The 26,896-nt window shown below is 40.0% G+C and overlaps 1 protein-coding gene across 8 annotated transcripts in view; it reads right to left on the reverse strand.

Annotated features, from left to right (window-relative positions):
• Positions 1-26,896, reverse strand: part of LOC143018159 (uncharacterized) — a 276,494-nt gene that overhangs the window by 39,126 nt on the left and 210,472 nt on the right. For 6 of the 8 annotated variants that reach the window (XM_076173309.1, XM_076173306.1, XM_076173308.1 and 3 more), the window contains 3 exons: positions 26,306-26,439; positions 14,487-14,613; positions 9,986-10,150 (listed from right to left, as the gene is read on the reverse strand). In XM_076173309.1, the coding sequence (XP_076029424.1) occupies positions 9,986-10,150; positions 14,487-14,613; positions 26,306-26,439 (426 nt within the window). Of the gene's footprint in view, positions 1-9,985; positions 10,151-14,486; positions 14,614-26,305; positions 26,440-26,896 lie in introns of those variants that run through there. The other 2 variants (XM_076173311.1, XM_076173312.1) reach the window with 2 other exon arrangements.

Genomic DNA, 26,896 nt, shown 5'->3' on the forward strand with positions numbered 1-26,896 from the left:
GAGGAAAACACTGTACATAGATAAATGATGACACTTTTATACTACGACTGTCCCTCCATTATGCTGTCCCCCAACCCCTTGTTACTGTCCTGTACCATTTCTCTCAATATTCATTTCCTTTTTTCGCCTACCAACCCTGTGGTGGGGGCAAAAGAATACTGCCACCAAGTATTTCCACTTGAGTTGTAAAAGGCAACAAAAACGGGACGGGGGATGGGATTAGGAGTCCTACTACCTGTAGTCCCAAAAGGGGATATTCCTAAAATAGAGAGAAAAGGCATAAGAGGGTCTAGGAGCTTTCCAACCACCCTAAGGTTTGGGTCTTTTAATGTGCGTGGATATGGTACAGATGAGAGTAAACGGGAAGAGATAGGCAGTATGTTTGTGAGAAAGATGGATGTACTGGCTTTGAGTGAAACTAAAATGAAAGGGCAACTGTGAGTTTGGGAGTGTAGCTGGGAGGTACTCAGGAGTGAAGAGGGGACAAGGGAGAGAAGGGGTGGCTATACTAGTAAGTGAAGAGATAAGTAAGCGGTTAGTGGAGTGGAAGGAGGTGTCATCAAGATTGATGTGGATGAAGGTGAAGCTGGGAAAGGAGATGTGGGTTTTTGTAAGTGTATATGGGCCTGGTAGTGAAAAGAGCATAGAGGAAAAGGAGGCTTTTTGGGTAGATATAAATGAGTGCATAGAGGGACTAGGGAGAAATGTCAATGTAGTTGTATTGGGAGACCTAAATGCTAGGGTAGGAAATGAACCAATTGATGGAGTGATTGGGAAGTATGGATTTCCAGGTAAAAATCGTAGTGGAGAATTGATGGTGATGTGTCTTGAGAGTTGATGATAGCAAATACAGTGTTTAAGAAGAAAGTCAAGCATAAGTACACATGTGAGAGGGTGGCAGATAGAGCGTTAATGGACTATATAGTGGTAACCAGGAGTATGGTAGGAAGAGTTAAGGATGTACATGTTCTAAGGGGAGAGAGTGGGGGAATATCAGATCATTTCCTGGAAGGTAAATTGAGAGTGGAGAATAGGTGGAGAAAGAGGAAAAGGGCAGAAGGTAGAGAGGTACTTAGAGTGAACTGCTTAAATGAGGAAAAAAAGGAGAATGAATATAAGAAGAAGTTGAGAGAGTGGGAGTGAGTAAAGGATAGAGTAGAGCTAGGAGTGGAGGAGGAATGGGGATGGTTCAAGGAGGGAGTCATAAGGTGTGCAAAGATGGTGTGTGGAACAAGGAGGGCGGGAGGAAATAGAAGGAAGGGTAGTGAGTGGTGGGATGAGAAAGCAAAGAAGGGTGTAAAAGAGAAGAAGCAGGCATTCATAGATTGGCTACAAATTAGGATGAGGGTATCGTAGGAGAGGTACAAAGTAAAGAGAAAGGAAGTTAAGCATAAGATAAAGGAAGCAAAGAGGAGAGCAGATGTGAAGTGGGGTAAGAGTATGACAGAAAATTTTGAAAGCAATAAAAAGATGTTTTGGAAGGAAATTAAAAGAGGAAGAGGCAAATCAAGTAGAGAAGAAAAGGTAAAAGGTGCAGATGGAGAGATGATAATGGAAGAAAAGGCGGTGACAGGAAGGTGGGTAGAGTAATTTAGGGAGTTGCTAAATGTGAAGGAGGATAGGGAGGGAAAGATAGTTGCAGTGGGAAGCGCTAAGAAAATGAGAGTGATGAGTGAGGAAAATGGAGGAGAAATAGAGAAGGATGAAGTGAAAGCAGCTGTTAAGATGATGAGAGCAGGTAAGGCACCTGGGTTGGATGGATGCCATGCAGAATGTCTGAGGAAAGGAGGTACAGTTATGGTGGACTGGCTGGTGAGGTTATTTAATGTTTGTTTAAGAGAGGGTAGAGTGCCAGAGGACTGGAGGAGTGCCTGTATAGTTCCGCTTTACAAAGGAAAGGGGGACAAGTGTGAGTGTAGTAGTTTCAGAGGGATCAGCTTGTTGAGTGTAGTTGGGATGGCTTATGGGAGGGTCTTGGATGAGAGGATTAGGAGAGGAACAGAGGGAGTAATTGGTGAGGAACAGTGTGGTTTTAGGACAGGTAGGGGATGTGTAGATCAGATTTTTGTCGTAAGGCAGATATGTCAGAAAGCTATAGGAAAAGGTAAGGATGTTTCTTGGGCTTTTATGGATCTGGAAAAGGCTTATGATAGGGTAGACAGGAAGGCACTGTGGGAGGTACTGCAGCTATATGGGATAAGAGGAAAGCTGTTAAGAGCAGTCAAGAGTTTTTATGAGAGTAGTAGAGCTTGCGTTAGGATTAGAAATGGAGAGAGTGAATGGTTTGAGGTAAAGGTGGGACTTTGTCAGGGATGTGTTATGTCGCCCTGGCTGTTCAATCTTTACATGGATGGGGTAGTGCAATAGGTGAATGCAAGGGTAGTGGGTCAGGGGTTGGAGCTGATTAAAGAAAATGGAGAAAAGTGGGAGGTGAGCCAGCTGTTGTTTGCTGACAACACTGCGCTTGTAGCAGGATCAGAGGAGGGATTGAAGAAGTTAGTGACAGAGTTTGAGGTGTGTGAAAGAAGGAAGCTGAAGATAAATGTGCGCAAAAGGTAATGAGATGTACAAGGGGAGAGAGTGACAGTAGGCTGGAAGTGAGCATTAAGGGTGAGAAACTGGAGGAAGTGGATAGTTTTAGATACTTGGGTGCGAATATGACAGGAAAGGGAGGAGTGGGGGTGGAGGTAGAATGTAGATTGAGAGAAGCGAGTAAATGCCTTGGTGGATTAAAAAGTGTAATGAGAAATAGACATTTGGGAATGGATGCTAAGAGGAGGTTATATGAAGGAGTGATTGTGCCAATAGCAATGTACGGGGCAGAAACATGGAACATGAGAGAGGAAGAGAGGAGTTTGAATGTGTTTGAGATGAAATGTCTGAGAAGTATGATAGGGGTTACTAGGCTAGATACAGTGAGAAATGAGGTGAGGAGGAGAACAGGGGTGGAAAGGGAGTTGGGAGATAGGGTTGATGAAAGAGTATTAGGATGGTTTGGACACATGGAAAGAATGAGTGAAGAAAGATTAGTAAAAGAAGTGTGGAAGGCAGAGGTGGAAGGAGTGAATATGAGGGGGCGTCCTAGGATGAGATGGATGGATGGGGTGAAAGGGGCTTTACAAAAGAGAGGAATGTCTGGGGAGGAAGGACGGGAGAGGACAGAAGATAGGGGTGAATGGAGAAGGGTTGTGTATAGATGAGGCTGTGATGCATGAGGGGGAGTGGGTGGGGGATGGGGGGTGAGGAAGTATGAAAAAAATTTGACACAGCCCAAAGGGATTTCTCCCCATCTTCTCCTTTTCTGCATGAGGGGATGGAGATGGGGGGGGGTCGCCGAATTTTATGAAGCAGCCTTGCTGTGGATGTGCTGCGTCTTGTGACACTGCTTCTGACCCAGGGCAGTGGACAGGATGCAGGGATGACCCGTCATCCAGGAGGTGCCAAGATAGGAGGGAGGGAGGGGGTGGAGGGGAGTGGAATATATGAGCAATGAAATGGGTGGGAGTGATTTCTATGCCTTTTTCTTTTTGGCTACCCCCCGTGTAAGGGGAAAAAAGCCTTTGGTATATGTATGTAAAATTGTATGTTATTCATCTGTAGCCCTCATGCGACTTCCTTCACTTAAGGGGGTACGCGACACCTGGAGGTCATTTTCTAAAATATTTAGAGTAAAGAGCTGAAACTTCTCAGGTAAATAGGTATCCATATTGCCTACATTTTAGGAGAAGCAGAATGATGTATGTACACATGTACGTATACCAGTAGCGACATTTAAAAGTGCACAGCACCATAATACGTGGACCAATTTGTTTTATATTTTGGCTATGATTAGTCAGTAGGCACACCTAGGGCCGGTCATTGAGTAATTGAACAATTTCCTTTATACTTTTGCATACAGGCATTTCAATTTTAATGGCTGGCAAAAATCGTGAAAAATACAATTTTTTTTGCTCGTTTCCATTATTACTCCGAATTCTTTCATCCTATTCAAAATATTCGAACGATCGGCCCTAGCAGTTACTAAAAGTAATATTCCCTGTAAGTTTCATCTAAATCTAATGTATATTAGATTTTTTATGATTAAAAAAAAGTAGAAAAATATCGAACGGAGATATGGCAACTTGAAATATGAATATATCTGTAACTTGCTTATAGTTTCACCAATTTGACTGATTTTTTCATGGCTTAATTCTTATTATATAATAAGTACAGTAAAAATTATCAACATATTTTAATTATAAGTACTTTACATACTGAAAAACTAAAGTATAAATATGTCACAGTAGTGACGACGCACAGACGACAACATCATATAATTTGCTTTTTTGCACCTTTGGCGGTTTCTTCATATGAAACCTCTCTGCTGGGGGTCTTCAGGGTATCTAAATCATTGGAAAGAGGTTTATTTTCCAGTAGTGGGCGCCTTCTCTTTCCTCATCAGATTCCCCTCGCCAATCTATGTTGGTAGGGCACCCCCTCCAGCATCATATGATGTCCCTTCTTCTTTCTTCTTCCTGTATAACCTTGATCTTTTTCCTCTTGCTTTCTTCTTTGGATTTAATCTTCCTCTTTGAATTGTTTAGTCTAATGTTGTCCTTTACCTCTGTCACCGTCACAGAGGTGCAGGTGAGGGCGGTGGTGGAGTGAGAGGTGGTGAGATCTTTAGTCGTCTTTGACTGCTTGCCATCTTTAACTGCTGTTTTTTGTCATTGTGATGTTTTTTTGTTCTTTTTGCTACCCATGATGACTGTACTAAAGAGTAATATGTACAGTACTAGCTAAAGTAATAGATTGCAATGAGAGCTCATGAGACATGCGTACTGCCCTTTTCAGAGCTAGCCGGTAACTAACGCTTAGTTTCACACAAAGTTGGTGAAATATTCTCCCTCCACCTTCCTTCCTTCCCCTCCACAATCGTATTGGCCGTTGATACACTGGGCGAGTGTAAATTCAATCAAATTTCAACGTTATTCGCTGCGCCTGAAGGTCCTAAGTGGCACGCCTCCTTCTAGTGTGGGTTGCACCTTTAAATCTGTCCCTTTAATCCTCACCCAGGACCTTTAAATTGTGCGCGGCTGGAAAATTATTTGTTGGGATTTATTTCTAAGTGGTATACGAACATTTTGAACACAGTTTTGAAAAAATGCCATATCTTGACCAAATTCACCCCCCCAGGTGTCGCGTACCCCCTTAAGTATGTTTCCACCATATCTTCTATAACAAGTTAGTAATGTTTCTGGATGGAATATTCAAACTGGACTTAAATCTTCTTGATTTTCTTCTTCACTAATTCTCTACAATGTTATTGTTTTAGATACACCAGAGGACTCCCACCTGGGATCCTTGTACACCCACCAAGCCAAGCCTGCTTCGATGCAACTATTTAATTAGTCCTATAACTTTGAATGTTACAAATAAGTGCCACCCTTTAAGGGCATGATTTTACCTCCATGCACCAATAATTTCTCTCCTCCTCCACCCTTTTTGCCTATCAGAAAGACTGTTATACTGTCTCAAGCAATACTGCTTATGCAAGCACTTCTGTCACAAGCTTGAGTGGCTTAGTGTTTACATTTCGTCACATCAGCACCTCTATTGATACCCTAGCTTGTGTTTACAAATATTGGATGGTAAGCGAGAATATGCAAATCTGCAACTTCCTCTCGGCCATTGTTTCAAAACATCCAAGTCATAAAAATGAATTCCTTTCCACCTATCCCTCTATCTACTTAAATGTCTACCTCAATCTACCAGCCTCTTACACCACTACACACTTACCTACAGTGGCCGCGAAAAGTTTGGGCGCAAAATTATAGGCGCCCCAACTTTCCCCTAAACTCAAAACATGCGAAAAATACAACTTTCCACCCAAACTTTTCGCTATTTTTCAATGCTAGCGTTTGTACCCGTATTTAGCCGAGACAATACACACTATTTGGCAACTCTGTTTAGGCGCACTCGATGTCACATGGAGTCACTTTCTAAACATCTCTCACGGAGAGTAGTCTTTTTTTTGCGGTGGTCTCTGTTTTTGTGCCTTGATATCTCCGTAATGGGAAGTGGTAAAGAGCTGGAAAGAGACACAGTTGTTACAATCATAACCCTCTATAAGGAGAGTTATAAGTGTAAAGATATTGCTACTCGTGTGGGAATTGGAGTGCGTCAAGTGCAAAAGTGGACCAAGAAATTTTGAGACGAAGGAAGTGACATCATCCGTACTCCAAAGCATTGCTCTGGTCGGCCAAGGAAGATATCAAATCGTACTTCTACGGTTCTAACTGCCTCCTAATATCCGTAGGAGGCAGTTATAACCGTGAGACACACCACAACACCCTTCAAATCATACAAAACAAAGCCCTAAAAACAATTACAGGCTGCACAAATACATCACCTACAGACCATTTACACCATGAAACAAAAGTCCTCAAAGTCAAGGACCACCTCGACATGAGAGGCACACAAACACTCGCTGCAGCCACCACAAACACATCACACCCGCTACACTACATAGCAGAACACCCACACACACCAAGAAACATTAAAACTACACCCATAGACCTTTATTACACACAGATACTCTCTTCTCTTCCTCCACAACCACCAAATACCAGCCTCCGGAAACATATTCATAATCATATCACTCACCGCTCCATTAACACACTGAAAGACAACACACTGCTACATGCCAGACCCCCTGATATCCACCCTTCTGAATCCTCTCTCCCACGTAAGGACAGAGTCCACTTGGCCAGACTGCGATGCGGTCACCACCCAGCACTTCTAAGCTATCAGAAGAGGCTGGACGACCGTGTTGTGAACAGCTGCCCAGGATGTAACACTTCACCCCATACCATACAACACATAATGGAAGACTGCATTATACACAATCATGCACGCAAACAACACAACATACACTCTATAAAGGATTTGTGGGAAAACCCAGTTTCGGCTGTGGCCTTCCTTGGGGAGACGGGACTGCTCGGACAGACAGTCTAGGGAACGACAACAACAACAACAACTCCCAAACTCACCCTTCCCTTTCAACTTAGTTTCACTTAATGCCAATATATCCATCCTCCTTCTCACACATATACTATATCTTCCCTTTAATTCTAACCTATACCACACCCATACACATTTAAAGACCTGAACCTAGTCCCATCACTCTGTCCTGTTTTTGCTGCCTTTTATAACCCAAGTGGGAAAACTCACTGGCAATATTCTTTCTTCCCCCTACCACATGGGGGATTAAAATGACACTAGAATTGTCAGGTTTAATTCACACATACACTTCAAAATGCTTGCCCTCATTCTCCAGAATCTTCAGCCACCATTTCAAACATTCCCCAACATCTCTATCTCAGTGCTTGTGGATGCCTTCAATTCATCCTTCAAGATCAAGCAGGGAGCATGGCTAGTTGAATAAATCTTACTCTTGAGGTATCCCCACAAGAAAAAATCATATGGACCTTGGTTCCTGAGAATTTCATAGTGTGCAAGCCATCAATATGATCCCATCAATGCTCATAAGAGAGCAGCATGGCAAAATCTCTGCTTGGGAAGAAGTTTTTCACTCCACCACGACTGTTTAGTGAGAGTTTTGCAAGACATATGGTCCTCACTATGTACCTTCATGCTACACCATCAGAGCTATCCATGGCAAGTTTATGAAAACTGGTTCCATTCTGAATTGACTGAGAAACAGCAAACCATGCACTGTTGGCCATGAGGTGAACTAAGAAGTGGTCATGGCAGCCAGTGAGCAACAATGGAACTCCAAGAGCAAATATTCCATTCAAATAATGCTACATGGGCCAATCTCTACTTGTACTAACTACAAGTGCTGCAAAAGTTGGTACCAAAAGATTATGATGCTCATTCTGAAATGTGCAAAGCTCTCACTGACCACTACCAAACTGACCCATTCATCCTTGTCCATGTGTGATTTAATGATGAATCCCTTTTCCACATTTCCAGCTGAGTCAATTGGCACAACTATAAAATCTATGGCACATCAAATACCATGGCTCTCTTGGAACATGAGCGAGATTTGCCTAAGTTGGTTCTTTATTGTGCCATTTCAGCATCCAGGCTGAATGGCTCCTTTCTTCAAAGATGAGGCTGCAAACACAATGACTGTCACTGGGAGAATTACCAATTTTTTTTTTTACAAGATTTTGCAATGCCCTCTCCAGCAAAAAGGTGGGTTCAATGAAACAGATCTTCCAATATGATGGAGTGATAGCATATTACATAAGGCCTGTCCAAGGCTTCTTAAACAACACATTCTCACATTGTTGGATTGGCCACTGAGCTCCTCTTTCTTGGGCCCCAAAGTCCCAAGATCTCACTACCTCTGACTATTTCTTGTGGGGATACCTCAAGAGTAAGCTTTATTCAACAAATCCTCACTCCTAGGTTGACCTTGAAGGAAGAATCACAGGCATCCATGGGCACTGAGGAAATATTGGCAAATGTTGCTGGGGAATGTGTGAAAAAATGGCTGAAGATTCTGGACATCAAGGGCAAGTATGCTCAAGTGTAGTAGTGATTTAAACTTGACAAATGAATGCTCCTTGTGTCATTTCAATTTCATGAGGGGACAAAGATAGGGAGGTTGCTGATTAAGTGAAGTAGCCTTGCTGTGGATGTGCTGTGTCTTGCTGCATTGCTTCTGACCTGGGACAGTAAGCAAAAGGAAAGGGTGGGAGTGGGTGCTTGTCTTTTGACTTTGCTACCTCCATTGTAAGGGAGAAAAAGCCCTTGGTATATAGATAGTGTCATTTCAATATTGTAAACATTTCATACCTATCATACTTTTTTTTTTTTTTTTTTTTTTTTTTTTTTTTTACAAATGTTTAAAATTTGTAACTTTTGGGACACCCAACACTTACATTTTTCTCTCTTTCTCTCTTCTTAAACACTGTTCCCTATCACCATTTACTTTCTAATCACATTTCTAACATCTTTCCATTATAATTCCTTCCTATTAACCACTTCAGTACAACTCAAATTCTCACATGCAGCATTGGCTGCCATATGTAATTTGCATCACACTACTTGCATTATATAGTCACTGCTGTATTACTCATTCTTGTTTACTCTGAGTAATAATAAACACAGAAAATGTCATCAAACCAGTTCACAGAATCCAGGGGTAACTCATGTACTACAAAAAATAATCAAGTCACCGATGCCAGCATCCTCATGTTCCCACTTGTGCCTCATGATGACTATGTAGGGGTCATTGTGCTGAAGTGGTTAACCTACCTCCCTACTATGCCATCTCCTATTCCAACACTAAGATCCCCCAACACCACAACATTTGCACTCCTCCCAAAACTCTACACACTTATTTACATCCTAAAACACTATTCTTCACTTTTCTCACTACCTGAACTGTACATAATCACAAAATCTAAACTTTCTACTCCAATTTCACTTTCACCCAAATTGTTCTCAAAAACAATCCTCTCCACTCCACCATACACTTACCTATCTCATCACTTATCAACAATACTACTCCTTCCCTCCTTTGCCCCCTTGTCACTCCTGAATCCCTATTCATCATGCTTCTACACTTCAGCTCACTCTTCCCATTCAGTTTTATTTCACTCAACACTAACACATCTTTCTTACTACCAATCTTTTTTCATTTATATTCATCAATACATCAGGAGACATTTAATGGCCCAATTACCAGGGTTCTGGTTAGCATTCTCCTCTCTAACCATCTTATGCCTTGATTTTTAGGAGCAATATACAGAGGAGGATCCCTAGTCCCCTCACTCCATCCCATTCAACTGCCTTCTATGACATGCATGGGAATATGGTTGCAGCATTCTCCCAAAAAAGTCACTAAAGTACTGTCTGCCCCCATGCAGTCAATACCCCAGTATGGGTGGTAACACTATAATAGAATTTTCTACAGTAAAGAAGTAATGAAATAAAATTAGTTGAAAATAAATGAGCCAAAAAAACTTGCCTCCAAGCACACAGTGCTGTGCCAACAGTGGAAGCTTTAGGAAGGGTTCAACCATCTGGCATATGTCTGCACAGTCAACAGTCTCAATGTTGCCATAGTCTGTGAAGATCACCAAGGCACTTTCTGCCCCAAGGTTTAAGCAGGCTGCCCGATACCAGCGCTCATCTACAGGAGAAAATACAAAGTTATTCAGTACATACATATACCAAGGCTTTTTCCCCCTTACAAGGGAGGTAGCCAAAAAGGAAAAGGCATAAAATCATTCCCACCCATTCCATCCCTGAATGCACTCCACACCCCTCCACCCTCCCTCTTATCTTAGCACCTCCTGGATGACGGGTCATCGCTGCACCTTGTCCACTGCCCTGGGTCAGAAGCAGTGTCGCAAGACACACCACATCCACAGCAAGGCCGCTTCATTAAATCGGTGACCTCCCCTCTCCGTCCCCCCATGCATAAAAGGAGAAGACGGGGGAGAAATCCCTTCGGGTTGCGTCAAATTTTGCTCACACATACTACCTCATTCCACCTCATGCATCACAACATCTTCCATATACAACCATTCTCCACTCACCCCTGTCTTCTGTCCTCTCCTGTCCTTCCTCAACAGACATTCCCATCTTCCCCAAAGCCCCCTTCACCCCATACATCCACCTCATGTTCACTCCCTCCACATCTGCTTTCCATACCTCTTTTACTAGTCTTTCTTCACTCATTCTTTCCATGTGTCCAAACCATCCTAATACTCTTTCATCAACCCTATCTCCCAACTCCCTTTCTACCCCTGTTCTTCTCCTCACCTCCTCATTTCTGACTCTATCTAGCCTAGTAACCCCCATCATACTTCTCAGACACCTCATCTCAAAACACATTCAAACTCCTTCTCTCTTCCTCTCTTATGTTCCATATTTCTGCCCCATACAGTGCTGTTGGCACAATCACTCCTTCATACAGTCTCCTCTTAGCATCCATTCCCAAATGTCTATTCCTCATTACACTCTTCAATCCACCAAGGCATTTACTCGCTTCTCTCAATCTACATTCTACCTCCACCTTCACTCCACCTTTTCCTGCCACATTTGCACCCAAGTATCTAAAACTATCCGCTTCCTCCAGTCGCTCTCCCTTAATGCTCACTTCCAGTCTACTGCCACTTACACCCCTTGTACATCTCATCACCTTACTTTTACCCACATTTATCTTTAGCTTTCTTCTATCACATACTCTCCCAAACTCTGTCACCAACTTCCTCAGTCCCTCCTCCGATCCTGCCACAAGCGCAGTGTCGTCCGCAAACAACAGCTGGCTCACCTCCCACTTTTCTACAATTTCACCATCTCCAATCCCTGACCCACTACCCTTGCATTTACCTCTCGCACTACCCCATCCATGTATAAGTTGAACAGCCAGGGTGACATAACGCATCCTTGATGAAGTCCCACCTTTACCTCAAACCACTCACTCTCTCCATTTCTAATCCTGACACAAGCTCTACTACTCTCATAAAAACTCTTGACAGCTCCCAGAAGCTTTCCTATCCCATATATCTGCATAACCTCCCACAGTGCCTTTCTGTCTACCCTATCGTAAGCCTTTTCCAGATCCATAAAAGCCAAAAAAAACATCCTTCCCTTTTCCTATAGCTTTCTGACATATTTGTCTTACCACAAAAATCTGATCTACACAACCTGTCCTAAATCCACACTGTTCCTCACCAATTACTCCCTCTCTTCCTCTCCTAATCCTCTCAATCAAGATCCTCCCATAAGCCTTCCCAACTACACTTAACAAGCTAATCCCTCTCAAACTACTACATTCACACTTTTCCCCTTTTCCCTTGTTAAGTGGAACTATACAGGCACTCCTCCAGTCCTCCGGCACTCTACCCTCTCTCCAGCAAACATTAAATAACCTCACCAGCCAGTCAACCATCACTGTACCTCCTTTTTTTAGACATTCTGCATGGCATCCATCTAGACCAGGTGCCTTACCTGCTTTCATCATCTTAACTGCTGCCTTCACTTCATCCTTCCTTATTTCTCCTCCATTTTCCTCACTCATCACGGCCATTTTCTTAGCATTTCCCACTGCAACTATCTTTCCCTCCCTATCCTCCTTCACATTTAGCAACTTCCTAAAATATTCTGCCCATCTTCCCCTTACTTTCTCTTCCATTATCATCTCTCCATTTGCACCTTTTACCTTTTCTTCTCTACTTGATTCGCCTCCTCTTCCTCTCTTAATTTCTTTCCAAAACATCTTTTTAATACTTTCAAAATTTTCTGTCATACTCTTACCCCACTTCACATCTGCTCTCCTCTTTGCCTCCTTTACCTTTTGCTTTACTTCTCTTTCCTTTTCTTTGTACATCTCATATGACTCCCTTGTCCTATTTGGTAACTAATCTGTGAAAGCTCGCTTCTTCTCTTCTACAACCTTCTTTGTTTCCTCATCCCACCATTCACTACTCTTCCTTCTATTTCCTCCAGTCCTTCTTGTTCCACACACCATTCTTACACACTTTGTGACTCCCTCCTTGAACCATCCCCATTCCTCCTCCACACCTAGCTCTACTCTATCCTTCACTCCCTCCCACTCCTTCAGCTTCTTCTTGTAGCCCTTCTCCTTTTCCTTTTCCTTTAAAGAGTTCACTCTAAGCACCTCCCTACCTTTTGTCCCTTTCCTCTTTCTCCATCTATCCTCCACTCTCAACTTACCTTCCACCAAAAAATTATCTCATATTCTCCCACCCTCTCCCCTTAGTACATGTACATCCTTAACTCTTCCTATCATAGTCCTATTTACCACTACATAGTCCATCAATGCTCTATCTACCATCCTTCCACCCACCACCCTCTCCCATGTGTACTTATGCTTGACTTTCTTCTGAAACACTGTATTTGCTATCATCAACTCTCTTTCTAGACACATTTCCACCATCAACTCTCCACTACGATTCTTTCCTGGAACTCCACATTTCCCAACCACTCCATCAATTGGACCATATCCTACCCTAGCATTAAGGTCTCCCAGTACTATTACATTGACATTTCTCCCTAAATCCTCTATGCACTCATTTAAATCTATCCAAAAGGCCTCCCTTTCTTCTACACTCTTCTCACTACCAGGCCCATATGCACTTACAAAGACCCACATCTCCTTTCCCAGTTTCACCTTCATCCACATTATCCTTGAGGAAACCTCCTTCCACTCCACTACATGTTTACCTATCTCTTCACTTACTAGAATAGCCACCCCTTCCCTCCCTTGCCCTCTCTTCACTCCTGATAACCTCCCACTTACACTCCCAAACTTACACTCACCCTTCCCTTTCAACTTAGTTTCACTCAAAGCCAACACATCCATCTTTCTTCTCACAAACATACTACCTATCTCTTCCCTTTTACTCTCATCTGTACTACATCCACGCACATTAAAAGACCCAAACCTTAGGGTGCTGGTCAGAAAACTCCCAGACCCTCTTATGCCTTTACTTTTTCGTTTAGGAATGTCCCCTGTGGGGCTACAAGGAGAAGGATGCCTAGTCCCACTCCCTGTCCCTTTCTTCTCGCCTCTTACAATCCAAGTGGAAATACTTGGTGGCAGTATTCTTTTCCCCCACCACAGGGAATTCCCCCACAGCAGAAAATGAAAACTCAAGAGAAATGGTACAGGACAGCAGCAAGGGGTTTGGGGACAGCATAACGGAGGGACAGTCGTAGAATAAAAGTGTCATAATTTCTCTGAAATTTACATGGGGAGGGAAAAAATATTTTTCTCCTTCGGTATTTGGAAACTTTTTTTTTTTTCGTCATATATTAATTTTTTACTCCATAATACCATTCTATATACAAAAACATTTTTGGTGACTTTAATTAATAATAGCTAATCTTTTTGTATACGAAGTTTCAAGTGTACAAGTTAATTACTTTTGAAGCTTTGAGCTAAATGTAAGTGCTTTTTGTTGACGATTTTACATAATTTATTTATTTATTCAGTACTTCCATCTATACCTACATATTAATTCCATATGCTCTAAGGAAGCCATGTTATAAAGACAGAGATGTATAAAGAAAGGAGGCACACAAGGAGAATGAATAGAAAAATGCTGAAGAAATAAGCCATATTCACCACATTGTAGAGGTACCAGTTCAACTGTTGTCTGTGTTTTGAATGTGGGGTCGTTTCAATGACAAGCTAGTAGGAGAAAGGAAGTGCATGATGACTTAACTCTCCTTGTCCAAAATGGGAAAGAAAATAACAAAATTTATGAACTGGGCAGTGTTCAGGACACAGGGATGACCCTTCATCCACAAGGTACTAAGATGAAAGGGAAACAAATGAGTGATGGATGGGCTTGGGATGGGTGCATACCTTGGCTGGCTACCTCTACTACAAGAGGTTAGAAGCCTTTGGTATATAGAGATTTTATATTCAAGGCAATGTATAACACGTGCAATTGATAATGTAAACAATAATAAAACATTTTAATATCCTGTACCAGAGGAAAACTTTGCAATGCAGACTTCTCCCACAGGTGGACGGTAATATGTAGCATGTTTAGAGTTGCAATAGGCATTCATTTCCTCACTCATTTCTTCCAGGCTTTCTAACATACCTACACAGGTCTAGAAAAAATGCATCATGTCACTATACCATTTCAGACACGATACTCACATATTTTGCATAAAAAAATCTCCTGATATGACTCAATCAAGAACTATGTAAAGAAGGATGTGCCTTAAACAATTTATCAATAAAGGTTTATACAAAAATTTCCCTAACAAATCCCAGTATAACTTAAGATCACATACACAAAAATTAATGACACATTGTACAAAAACAATATAGGTGAAATACAAATTTATTTCAAAAGGAACCAAAGAAAAGGGGGTAAAATAAAATTCTCCAAATTATGTCATAAGTGTACAAATAAATAAAAAAGTGATGAAACTGAGTCAGATCTAAGGTGTGCATGTTAGGGGGGGGGGCATTCTACTTAGACTACAGCCCTGAGATTTCCATACAAAAGGAGCCTCCACAAGTTGTGATAGTAGAAAAATTGACTACTGTCAGAAGCATCAAAGGGTAACCACTTTGTAAGTAAAAGGGGTCTAATTTTACCAAAACAAGTTTTTAGTACCTCCCACAGTCAATAATAGCTAAATAAATTACAGTATACCAAAAAAATCTTGTTTTTTCTTTACAATTTGAAATCTTGAAATGATGAAATTATGTACCTCCCAAAATCAATAATAAACAAATGACACAAAACTATTTCTGCCATCATATGTAAAAAAAATTGTATCTCAAAACAATTATTCCCATTTAAATGGAAATAGAATTAATCCATTCCAACGATACAAAATTACCCCAAAACAAACTTAAATTACACAAAACAAGCACAATTTATAGATAAATAAATTAGTAATAAAAAAAATATAGAAAAAGGAATGCGAAAGTCAAAAACTATCAAACTATTGCAAATTGGATTCTAAAGGAATGCAAAGAAGAACTAACAGACAATACACATCATAATAAATAGCACATTCAAAGAAGGAAAGATACCTAATTACTGGAAAAATGCTAACATTGTACCAATATATAAAGGAGAAAACAAGGAAGAACCCACCAATTACAGGCCAGTATCACTAACAAGCACTATAGCCAAAATTTGTGAGAAAATCATCAAGAATAGATGGGTAAAACATCTGGAAGACAACATATTAAACCCAAGACAATTCTGGTTCAGACAAGGAAGATCATGCACCACAAACTTAATATGCTTCTACTCAAGGCTAATAGACATAGTGCAAGAAATGGATGGGCTGATTGTGCGTTCCTAGACTTGCAAAAAGCCTTTGACAAAGTACCACACAGAAAATTACTAAAAAAACTGGAACACATAGGAGGAATACAAGAGAACCTACTAAAATGGATGGAGGACTTCCTGACTGGTAGAAAGATGAGAGTAGTGCTCAGAGAAAAATATTCAGATTGGAAAGAGGTGATCAGTGGAGCCGTAAGGATCTGTACTGGCACCAATAATGTTTGCTATCTATATGAATGACATGGACGAAGACGTGAACTGTTACATGAGCTTCTTTGCTGACAAGGCCAAACTGTTAAGGAAAGTAGAAAATGATAAGGACTGTGAAGCACTGAAAGAAGACCTGAATAGGGTATGGAACTGGAGTCAGAAATGGGAAGTGGACTTTAAGGGGGTACGTGACACCTGAGGGGGGTGAATTTGGTCAAGATATAGCATTTTTCAAAACTGTGTTCAAAATGTTCGTATACCATTTAGAAATAAATCCCGACAAATAATTTTCCAGATGCGCGCAATTTAAAGGACTTGGGTGAGGTTTAAAGGGACAGAGTTAAAGGTGCAACCCATACTAGAGGGAGGCGTGCCACTTAGGACCTTCAGGCGCATGGAATAACGTTGAAATTTGATTGAATTTACGCTTGCCCAATGCTTCAACGGCCAGTACGAGGGTGGAGGGGAAGGGAGGAAGGTGGAGGGATAGCTCTTGCCAACTTTGAGTGCATCTAGGTGTCAGTTACCTGCTAGCTCTGAAAGGGAAAGTGCGCATGTCTCATGAGCTCTCCTTGCAATCTATTACCTTAGCTAGTACATATTACTCTATAGTACAGTCATCATGGGTAGCAAAAAGAACAAAAGAACATTCACAATGACAAAAAAACAGCAGTTAAAGATGGCAAGCAGTCAAAGACGACTAGCCAAGACCTCACCACCCCTCACTCCACCACCGCCCTCACCTGCACCTCTCTCAACACCTGTGGCCAGGTCTACACCATCAAGCACTTCATTCATCTCTAATACAGCAAGAAAATTAGATACAGTTCTGAAATTGTACAGAGGGGAGATAAGAATGAATGTGAATTCATGATTGTGGAGAAGAGCAGTTTTTTGCAGTGGATAAATTCGCTTGTTAGATGCCAGTGTGGTGAGAAGATGTATGTTGAAGTGATAGGAGAATGTGGAATGGTGAAAACATTTCAGGCAGAGTGTAAGTTGTGCTCTGAAAAGATCAACTGGTGTACTTCACCAGGCAGTGGAAATGAAAGCTATGAAGTACATAACAGGGCTGTGGAGGCCGGCTTACACTGTGGGGATGGTTATGTTGCAGTACAGAAAATGTGCATGGCAATGAACATGAAAATGATACACCACAAAACGTTTAGTAAACTTAGCCATCCTAGTATAGAGACCAGCATAAAGAAATATGAGGAGCTCTTGGAAAAAAACAAGAGAACATGTACATGCTGCATTAGAAAAGGAAGACCCAACTCTACCAGATGTAAAAGAAGTAAAAGTTAGTATCGATGGTTCGTGGAGTAAGAGAGGATTCACTTCCAAATATGGCTTTGTAAGTGCAATAGAATTCCAGACAGGAATGGTAGTGGACCATGTAACACTAAGCAAGTACTGTAAAGTTTGTGCAGTAAACGAAGAAAAGGGGCTGGATCGCAAGGAGTGGTGGCCTGAACATGAATGTATGTGTGAGAAGAATTTTGATGGAAGCAGTCCCGCTATGGAAGTGGGAGGGTGGAAGATATTGTTTGGCAGGTCAATTGAAAAATGCAAGATGAAATATACATGTGTGGTGTCTGATGGTGATGGGAATGGCTTTAAAGCAGTGCAAGGCATATATGGAGATACAATGATAGAGAAGGAGTGTACGAATCATGTCTCAAAAAGAATTGGAAAAGGATTGCTCCAATTAAAACTAGGGGGAAGAAAGAAAGGTTCACTTACTGCTACAGCTGTGAAGAAATTGCAAAACTACTTCACCAAAGCCATCAAGGATAATGCTGGCAACAAAGAGGAGATGAAGAAGGCTATATATGCCACACTACAGCACTGCTCGAGCACGGATGAGAATCCTCAGCACAGCTGTTGTCCACCAGGGAAACTCTTTTTATTTTGTGCAAAGGGCTATAGCTAATGACATGCCCATACCTTCACACAAAGATAACATCCACACACCACTACGTCCTGATGTTATGAGACAGATGATACCCATTTACCAGCGTATCGTTACCCCAAAGTTACTCAAAAGTTGTGGAGGAGACACTCAAAATCACAATGAAAGCTTGCATAGTGTTGTAGTGGTTGCTACAATTGTATCTGTAAGATTAGTGGCATAATCTTGAACGCTGCAGGGCTGCGTTACAGGGGCAGATGCAAGAAACTCACCTGGCAGGCGGATACTAAAGTGTCATCTGGAGTGAACTGCCCAAGGTTAAATTCTATGGTCTACAACGAATGCTGTACGGTGTGCATCGCGGTGTGACAAAGTTCAACCTTGGCCATACAGCAGCTGAGGTGGAGAACCTTGGTGAAATTGCAGCAAAAGTGACAGAGGTAAAGGACAACATTAGACTAAACAATTCAAAGAGGAAGATTGAATCCAAAGAAGAAAGCAAGAGGAAAAAGATCAAGGCTATACAGGAAGAAGAAAGAAGAGAGAAGAGGGGACATCATATGATGCTGGAGGGGGTGCCCTACCAACATAGATTGGTGAGGGGAATCTGATGAGGAAAGAGAAGGCGCCCACTGCTGGTTAAAATAAACCTCTTTCTAATGATTTAGATACCCTGAAGACCCCCAGCAGTGAGGTTTCATATGAAGAAACCGCCAAAGGTGCAAAAAAGCATATTATATGATGGTGTCGTCTGTGCGTCGTCACTACTGTGATATACTTATACTTTAGTTTTTTAGTATTTAAAGTACTTATAATTAAAATATGTTGATGATTTTTACTGTACTTAACCGTTATATAATAAGAATTAAGCCATGAAAACATCAGTCAAATTGGTGAAACTATAAACAAGTTACAGATATTTTTATATTTCAAGTTGCCATATCTCCGTTCGATATTTCTTTTACTTTTTTATCATAAAAAATCTAAAATACATCAGATTTAGATGAAACTTACAGGTAATATTATCTTTAGTAACTGCTAGGGCCGGTCGTTCAAATATTTTAAATGGGATGAAAGAGTTCGGAGTAATAATGGAAACGACCAAAAAAAAAATTTTTTTCACGATTTTTGCCGGACATTACAAAGGATTACAAAGGCGGAGCATGCCGACAGGAGACCTTTTGATCCATATCTAGGTCGGATGCAAAAAAAATATATATATACATATATATATATATATATATATATATACATATATATATATACATATATATACATATACACATACATACATATATATCATATTAATAATAAATTAAAACTACAATAATGTAAAAATAACAAATAAAATACATAAATAAATGCATAGGTATAGTTGAATAACAAACAAACAGGCAAATAGTAAATGATTATAAACCGACACATAACCAATAATAAATGAAAATCAGACAGACAAATTATAACAAAACAAAAACAAATAATATAACAAATTATAATCATTACAGGATCTTACTTAGGTATTTATCTAAATGATTCTTAAAGCTTTGAACTGATCTACATTGCACTACCTGTGCAGGAAGTTTATTCCATTCATTAACTACACGGTTGGCAAAGTTGTTTCTACCTACTTCCAAATTGAATCTATTTCCGGACAGTTTGAGACCATTGTTTCTTGTCTGATTCTCATTCAATGTGAAAATTTTGTCACTTTTGATGTTGTCAATTCCCTTTAAAATCTTAAAGACCTGTATCAAGTCACCTCTGAGTCTACGCTTTTTTAGGGAAAACAGATTCATGTGCTTAAGTCGATTTTCGTATGATTTATTTTTTATGTTTGGAATCAGTTTTGTGGCTCGCCGTTGTACTTTTTCCAGTCTGTCAATGTCTTTAATGAGATTCGGTGACCATACGGAAACAGCATATTCCAAATGTGGACGAACTAACGAACATTAACATTGAAATGCCTGTATGCAAAAGTATAAAGGAAATTGTTCAATTACTCAATGACCAGCTCTAGGTGTGCCTACTGACTAATCATAGCCAAAATATAAAACAAATTGGTCCACGTATTATGGTGCTGTGTACATACATCATTCTGTTTCACCTAAAATGTAGGCAACATGGATACCTATTTACCTGAGAAGTTTCTGCTCTTTACTCTAAATAGTTTAGAAAATGACCCCCAGGTGTCACGTACCCCCTTAATACTAAAAAGTGTAGCATAATGGAGTTTGGAAAAAGCAAAAACAGAATATCAGGAAAATATACAATTGGAACCAAGGAAGTAAAGAAAGTAGGATCCGAAAAAGATTTGGGAGTAATTATCACAAACGACTTGTCCTATGATAAACAGATTAACAAAATTGTCGGGGAGACTTACAACTTGCTAAGATCAATAAAAGTGGCATTTGCATACTTGGACGAAGACATGATAAAAAAAATATTGGTTACATTGATAAGGCCTAGACTAGAGTATGCGGCGACATCGTGCTCCCCCAGTACCAAAAAGAATATAAAGAAAATAGAAAGAATCCAAAGAGCAGCTACAAAAATGGCACCTGCACTTGCAAACCTATCATACGAGGAGAGATTGGCTAAACTGGAGTTACCGACACTGGAGCAAAGAAGAGAGGTGACCTATTGACCATCTACAGAATCATGAAAGGCACAGAGATACTTGATAGAGAGGACTTACTTTACTGGGACAAGAGAAACACAAGAGGACATGGAAAGAAAATAAAAAAAACAGCTATAGAAGAGAACTGAAGAAAAACAGTTTTCTACATAGAGTTTTGGACACTTGGAACAAACTGGATAATGAAATAGTATGCACAAAAACCATTCATGAGTTTAAAAGCAAACTAGACACTGCGAGATACAATGGCGGGACACCACGAGCATAGCTCCCCTTCCCACAAAATACAACTAGGTAAATACAACTAAATACAGAAATAGTACAGCAACAGGTAAAAGAAAATGAAAGGAAACAGTGATCAAGGTAATCAAAGAGAAGGAAAATTTGGTGAGAGACACAGTAAACAAAAAGAAATGTACTGTGGTTTATGGTATAAATGAAAAACACAATGTACACAAATACCAAAGGGAAAAGGAAGAGAAAGAAATTGCAAAGGATATTCTAAAAGCGGTCCAAGAAGGTGGTCAAAGTCTAGATACAGAAACCGACGATGTACACAGAATGGGTACATACTCAAAAGAAAAGAATCACAGACCAATGAAAATCAAACTAAGAACACAAATGATAGCAGTACTATCAAAAGCGGCAAAACTAGCAAACAGTGAAAAATACAAAAATGTATGGATTAAAAAGGAAATGTATCCTGAGGAATTAGAGAAAGATAGGGAACTGAGAAGTGAGGCTGGAAAAAAAAAAAAAAAAAAAAAAAAAAACGAGAAAAGAATGGAGACGGAAAAAAAAAAATTGGTGTGTGCTAGATCTGAGACTGAGAAAATGGTACATCAGAAAAATGGAAACTTAAACCAAAAAAGAGAAGAGAAGAAAAGATTAAAAGTGGCATATACAAATGTGGACAGTGTGATACCAGGATTAAACGAATTGAATGACTACCTATCAATAGACAAACCTGACATATTGGGAATTGCAGACAAAACTGAAAGGCCCAATACAATCTAGTATGGTGGGACAAGGATTATACAAGATTTGGTCGAAAATAGGACAGAGGAGTCATGATATTCACTAGAAAGAACCTAAATGTAATAAAGGCAACAGGAGTCATGATACTGACTAGAAAAAACCTAAATGTAATAAAGGCAACAGAAGGAAAAGATAATGTGGAATTAATCACAGTTCAAGTCAAAAACAGCAATAAGAAAAGTAGAAAGTTTATAGTTGTTTATGTGTCACCTAAAACTAAGACCTGGACTGATAGCAAACACTCAAAATTACTAGAAGATACAAAGAATGAATTAATCAAGACATTGAAATATGGAGAAAATTTAGTAATTATGGGTGACTTTAATGCAAAGGAAATAAATTGGGAAGAATTGTGTATGGGAGGTGGAGATGAACTCTGGGGAAATGTCCTACTGGATTTGACCATAGATTACACATTAACGCAATGGGTTAATGAAAATACTAGATTTAGATAAAATGAAGAACCATCGAGACTAGATTTGTTATTCACCTCTGAACCACAGATAGTAGAGGAAATATATTATAAAACACCAATTGGGAAGAGTGACCACATACTAATAGAGATCGAACTTGAGGAACAAAATGTGGTAAGAAGTAACGAGAAACACAGAGAAGGAAGACTGATGTACAACAAAACTGATTTTGTAAAACTTAAGAAATTTTTTCCAAAATGCCTCTTGGGAAAAATTTGCAAATGATGAAACAAAGACGGAAGAGAAATGGAACATTTTCAAAGAAATTTATAAGGAGGTAACAGACAAATATGTACCTAAGCAGAAACAGAATAGGGAGTACAAAGTGCTGGTATAATAAAAAGTGTAGCGATGATAAAGACAAAAGAGACAAAGCTTGGAAAAGATGGAAAAGGGACAAAAGAGAGACTAAATGGCAAATATACATTAAACTGAGAAATGAATACGTAGACATAAGAAGAGAGGAAAAAAGAAACTATGACAAAGATATAATAGCAAAATGCAAAGATCAACCTAAACTGTTTTACTGATATGTAAATGACACGCTAAAAGACAAACATGTAATAATAAAACTGCGTGAAGGAAATCAAGAATACACAGAAGATGTACAAATGGCCGAAGTATTGACTAGACACTTTAAGTCTGTTTTTACAATTGAAAGCTCACAATTGTGGGATGATAGTCACCAGGAAGGATCCCCCAAAATGGAAGAAATAATGGTGACACAAAGAAATAAGGGACCAAATAAAGAAACTCGATGTCAGAAAGTCACATGGCCGAGACGGAATAGCGAACTGGATACTAAAAGAATGAAGAGATGAACTCACAGACAAAATACACAAGATAATTGACTTCTCACTCAAAGAAGGAAAAGTACCACAAGACTGGAAGAAGGCTAATATTGTACCATTATATAAGGGAGGAGACAAAGAAAATCCAACAAATTATAGACCAGCATCCCTGACAAGCATACATACATACATATACCAAGGCTTTTTTCCCCTTACAAGGGAGGTAGCCAAAAAGGAAAAGGCATAAAATCATTTCCTCCCATTCCATCCCCGAATACACTCCACACCCCTCCACCCTCCCTCTTATCTGAGCACCTCCTGGATGACGGGTCATCCCTACACCTTGTCCACTGCCCTGGGTCAGAAGCAGTGTCGCAAGACACAGCACATTCACAGCAAGGCCGCTTCATTAAATCAGCGACCCCCCCCCTCTCCGTCCCCCCATTGCATAAAAGGAGAGGACGGGGAGAAATCCCTTCGGGCTGCGTCAAATTTTGCTCACACATACTACCTCACCCCCATCCCCCCGCCCATTCCACCTCATGCAATCACAACATCATCCATATACAACCATTCTCCATTCACCTGTCTTCTGTCCTATCCCATCCTTCCTCAACAGACATTCCCCTCTTCCCCAAAGCCCCCTTCACCCCATCCATCCACCTCATCCTAGGACGTCCCCTCATGTTCACTCCCTCCACATCTGCCTTCCATACCTTTCACTAGTCTTTCTTCACTCATTCTTTCCATGTGTCCAAACCATCTTAATATTCTTTCATCAACCCTATCTCCCAGCTCCTTTTCCACCCCTGTTCTCCTCCTCACCTCCTCATTTCTCACTCTATCTAGTCTAGTAACCCCCATCATACTTCTCAGACACCTCATCTCAAAACACATTCAAACTCCTCTCTTCCTCTCTTATGTTCCATGTTTCTGCCCCATACAGTGCTGTTGGCACAATCACTCCTTCATACAGTCTTCTCTTAGCATCCATTCCCAAATGTCTATTCCTCATTACACTCTTTAATCCACCAAGGCATTTACTCGCTTCTCTCAATCTACATTCTACCTCCACCTTCACTCCACCTTTTCCTGCCACATTTGCACCCAAGTATCTAAAACTATCCACTTCCTCCAGTCGCTCTCCCTTAATGCTCACTTCCAGTCTACTGCCACTTTCACCCCTTGTACATCTCATCACCTTACTTTTACCCAAGCACAATCGCTAAAATATGCGAAAGAGTTATTAAAAGCAAATGGACTATACTCTTGGAAAAGAACAAAATATTAAACCCCAACCAATTTGGATTTAGAGGTGGAAGATCATGTACTACAAACTTAACATACAATAAAAAAAACATAGAATACAAATGGCTTCAGAATATGGTAAATCTAAACATTAACCCCTTTGATACGATGACACCTCCGTAGGCGTCATGAGGAGCAAGTGGGTACACGAGGATGCAGATGTCGGCATCTTGATTACAGGTAGTCGTCGACTTACGAGTGATCGACTTTACGACCACGAGATGGTGCAATAATATCTAACATTTAATAGAGTAATAGAATTGCAATGTTATGCCTGGCAGTGCAGTACATTACTCCGCACGCTGCGAGACGCGAGTACGATAGTTTTCGCAGGCTGCCGGCAGCGTCAGCATCCCAGCCAGCTAAATATTCTTTCATTTTGTTTGTTTGAAGTAAAATGTTTCCTAATTTTGCATTGCATTTTGTATGTTTTGCAATTAATAAAATATAACAAACTTTTTATGCCTAGGCTAGTTTGTTGTCGATAACAATATGTTCGGTACAGTACTTAAACGAAAAGAATGTGTTTTGTTGAAATAAAAAAAATCCTAATTTTGCCTTACATTTTGTATTTTTATGTTTTGCAATTAATAAAATGTAACTATTTTTTTATGCCTAGTCTGTTGTCGATGACAAAATATTCGGCACAGCATTTTGTATTTTTATGTTTTGCGATTAATAAAATGTAATAGTAAACTTTGTTTATGCCTAGTCTGTTGTCGATAACAATATTTTCGGTACAGTACGTAAACGAAAAGAATGTGTTTCAATTTTTTTTTTCTTCTAATTTTGCTTTGCAATGATTTTAATGTAACCAACAAAAAGGATTTGTAGGTCAAAGATGACAGGACTTTATTCAGTATGCGTAGGCCTAGGCTACGTTTCCTAACGAAAATGATAAAAAGTTAATGAATATAATAATATTAAACAACGTAGCTCAAAGATAATAAGATTTTATTCAGTATGCATACGTTTCCTAAAGAAAGTCTGATGGTAAAATAATACAAAGGTTAACAAATACAGTATTAAATATCATAGGTCAAAGATGATAGGATTTTATTCAATATGCTTAGGCCTAGGCTACGTTTCCCAAAGAAAATCAGATGAAATTATAAAAAGGTTAAAAATACTATACAACATAGTTCAAAGATGCTAAGATTATTTCAGTATGCTAAATATACAATATATATATATATATTATATAAAGGGTAATATATGCTGTATATATATATAGAACGACTTGCGTCCAGATCGACTTACGACCTGTCTGTCAGAACCGAACTCGGTCGTAAGTCGACGACTACCTGTATACATATTGTAGTTGTACCTGCGTGACCCCCATACTCTGTAAACTGGCTTCATCATATTTTCTATGGTTATTAAAATTCACGAGTGAACGAGCAATACAGCAGTAACTTTATTTTTTATAATGCGAGTACAGACACTCCTCTATATACGTGCATTCGTTTTACGTTTTTTCGATTTTACGTTTGAACTGACTGTAAAAAAAATGGTAAAAAAAAAATTTTTGTAGTGAATTTTTTAGTTTAGCGCGCTCTCCGTAGTACGAGACTTTCAAGCGATACTTACGCATGACACTGGGTCCATTGTTTACATGGCACAAACGACAGACTGAACGTGCCTTGCCTCCTCCTCCTCCTCCACCATCTCACTTTATGTTGCTTGAATTTAATTGATTTGAAATTAACGTTATTATTTTACAATGTTATGTTTATAATTAATGACTTAGGGGTGTTTTATAAGATACAGTAATAGAATTTATGGATGTATAGTACAGTATGAATGGTCATACATTACTGGAACGTACAGTAACAACTTATGATCATTTTCACGTTACGTTCGGCCATTCGGAACGCAACTAAAACGTAAGTTGAGGAGCGTCTGTATTATGATGCAACATCGCACATCTGGCAGCTAATGCTGCCCGCAAGATTTTGGCTCGTATTGAAGGGGTTAACTTCCACTGCCAAATGAAGGCTTACAGCTATGGAGAGGGTATAGCTGGGGCTGTAACCACAAAACATTCACCAAGTGCTAACCCCCAACCCAAAACACTTTAACCTGACACTGTGCTATATCACAAAACAGCACTGTAAACCTACCTGTGGAGCCACAAAAATAGAAAAGGGGTCAGTTGCCTGCAAGATAATTACTGGAATGTCTTTACCAACAGGCAATTCAACAGATGCACACTCATTATACATGAGCATTTTTGGCTTGTATAGCTTTCCTTTCACTGTAATGAAAATACTACAGGTCATATAAATATAAACATGTTCATATGTATGTCTATACATATATACATTCAACAAAAGTTTAAAGCCATATCTTCCACAATATACTTAAAACAAGACAATAAATAAACAATTAATGTTTCAATTCATGCATTTCAAAGTACACAGAGGCATATCAAAAGACCTTTCTCCCTAGTAAGGGGGATGGTCAAGCAAACACAAACTGTGTACACATCCCATTCTATGCCCTCCCATCCGGAAGAGGAGGGTAGGGGAGAGAAGAGGGAGAGAGGAGAGAGTGAAGAGGTAGAGGTGGAAGAGAGGAGGAAGAAATGAGGGAGGGACAAGGGAAAGAAGAGGGAGGGATGAGGAAGCAATGAGGGAGGGGCAAGGGAGGGATGAGGGAAGGGCAATGGAGGGACGAAGGAGAGACAAGGGAGTGACATGGAAAAGAGAAAG

This window comes from Oratosquilla oratoria, chromosome 34, assembly GCF_046742065.1.
Source record: "Oratosquilla oratoria isolate Oo_2021 chromosome 34, ASM4674206v1, whole genome shotgun sequence".
Taxonomy (NCBI): domain Eukaryota; kingdom Metazoa; phylum Arthropoda; class Malacostraca; order Stomatopoda; family Squillidae; genus Oratosquilla; species Oratosquilla oratoria.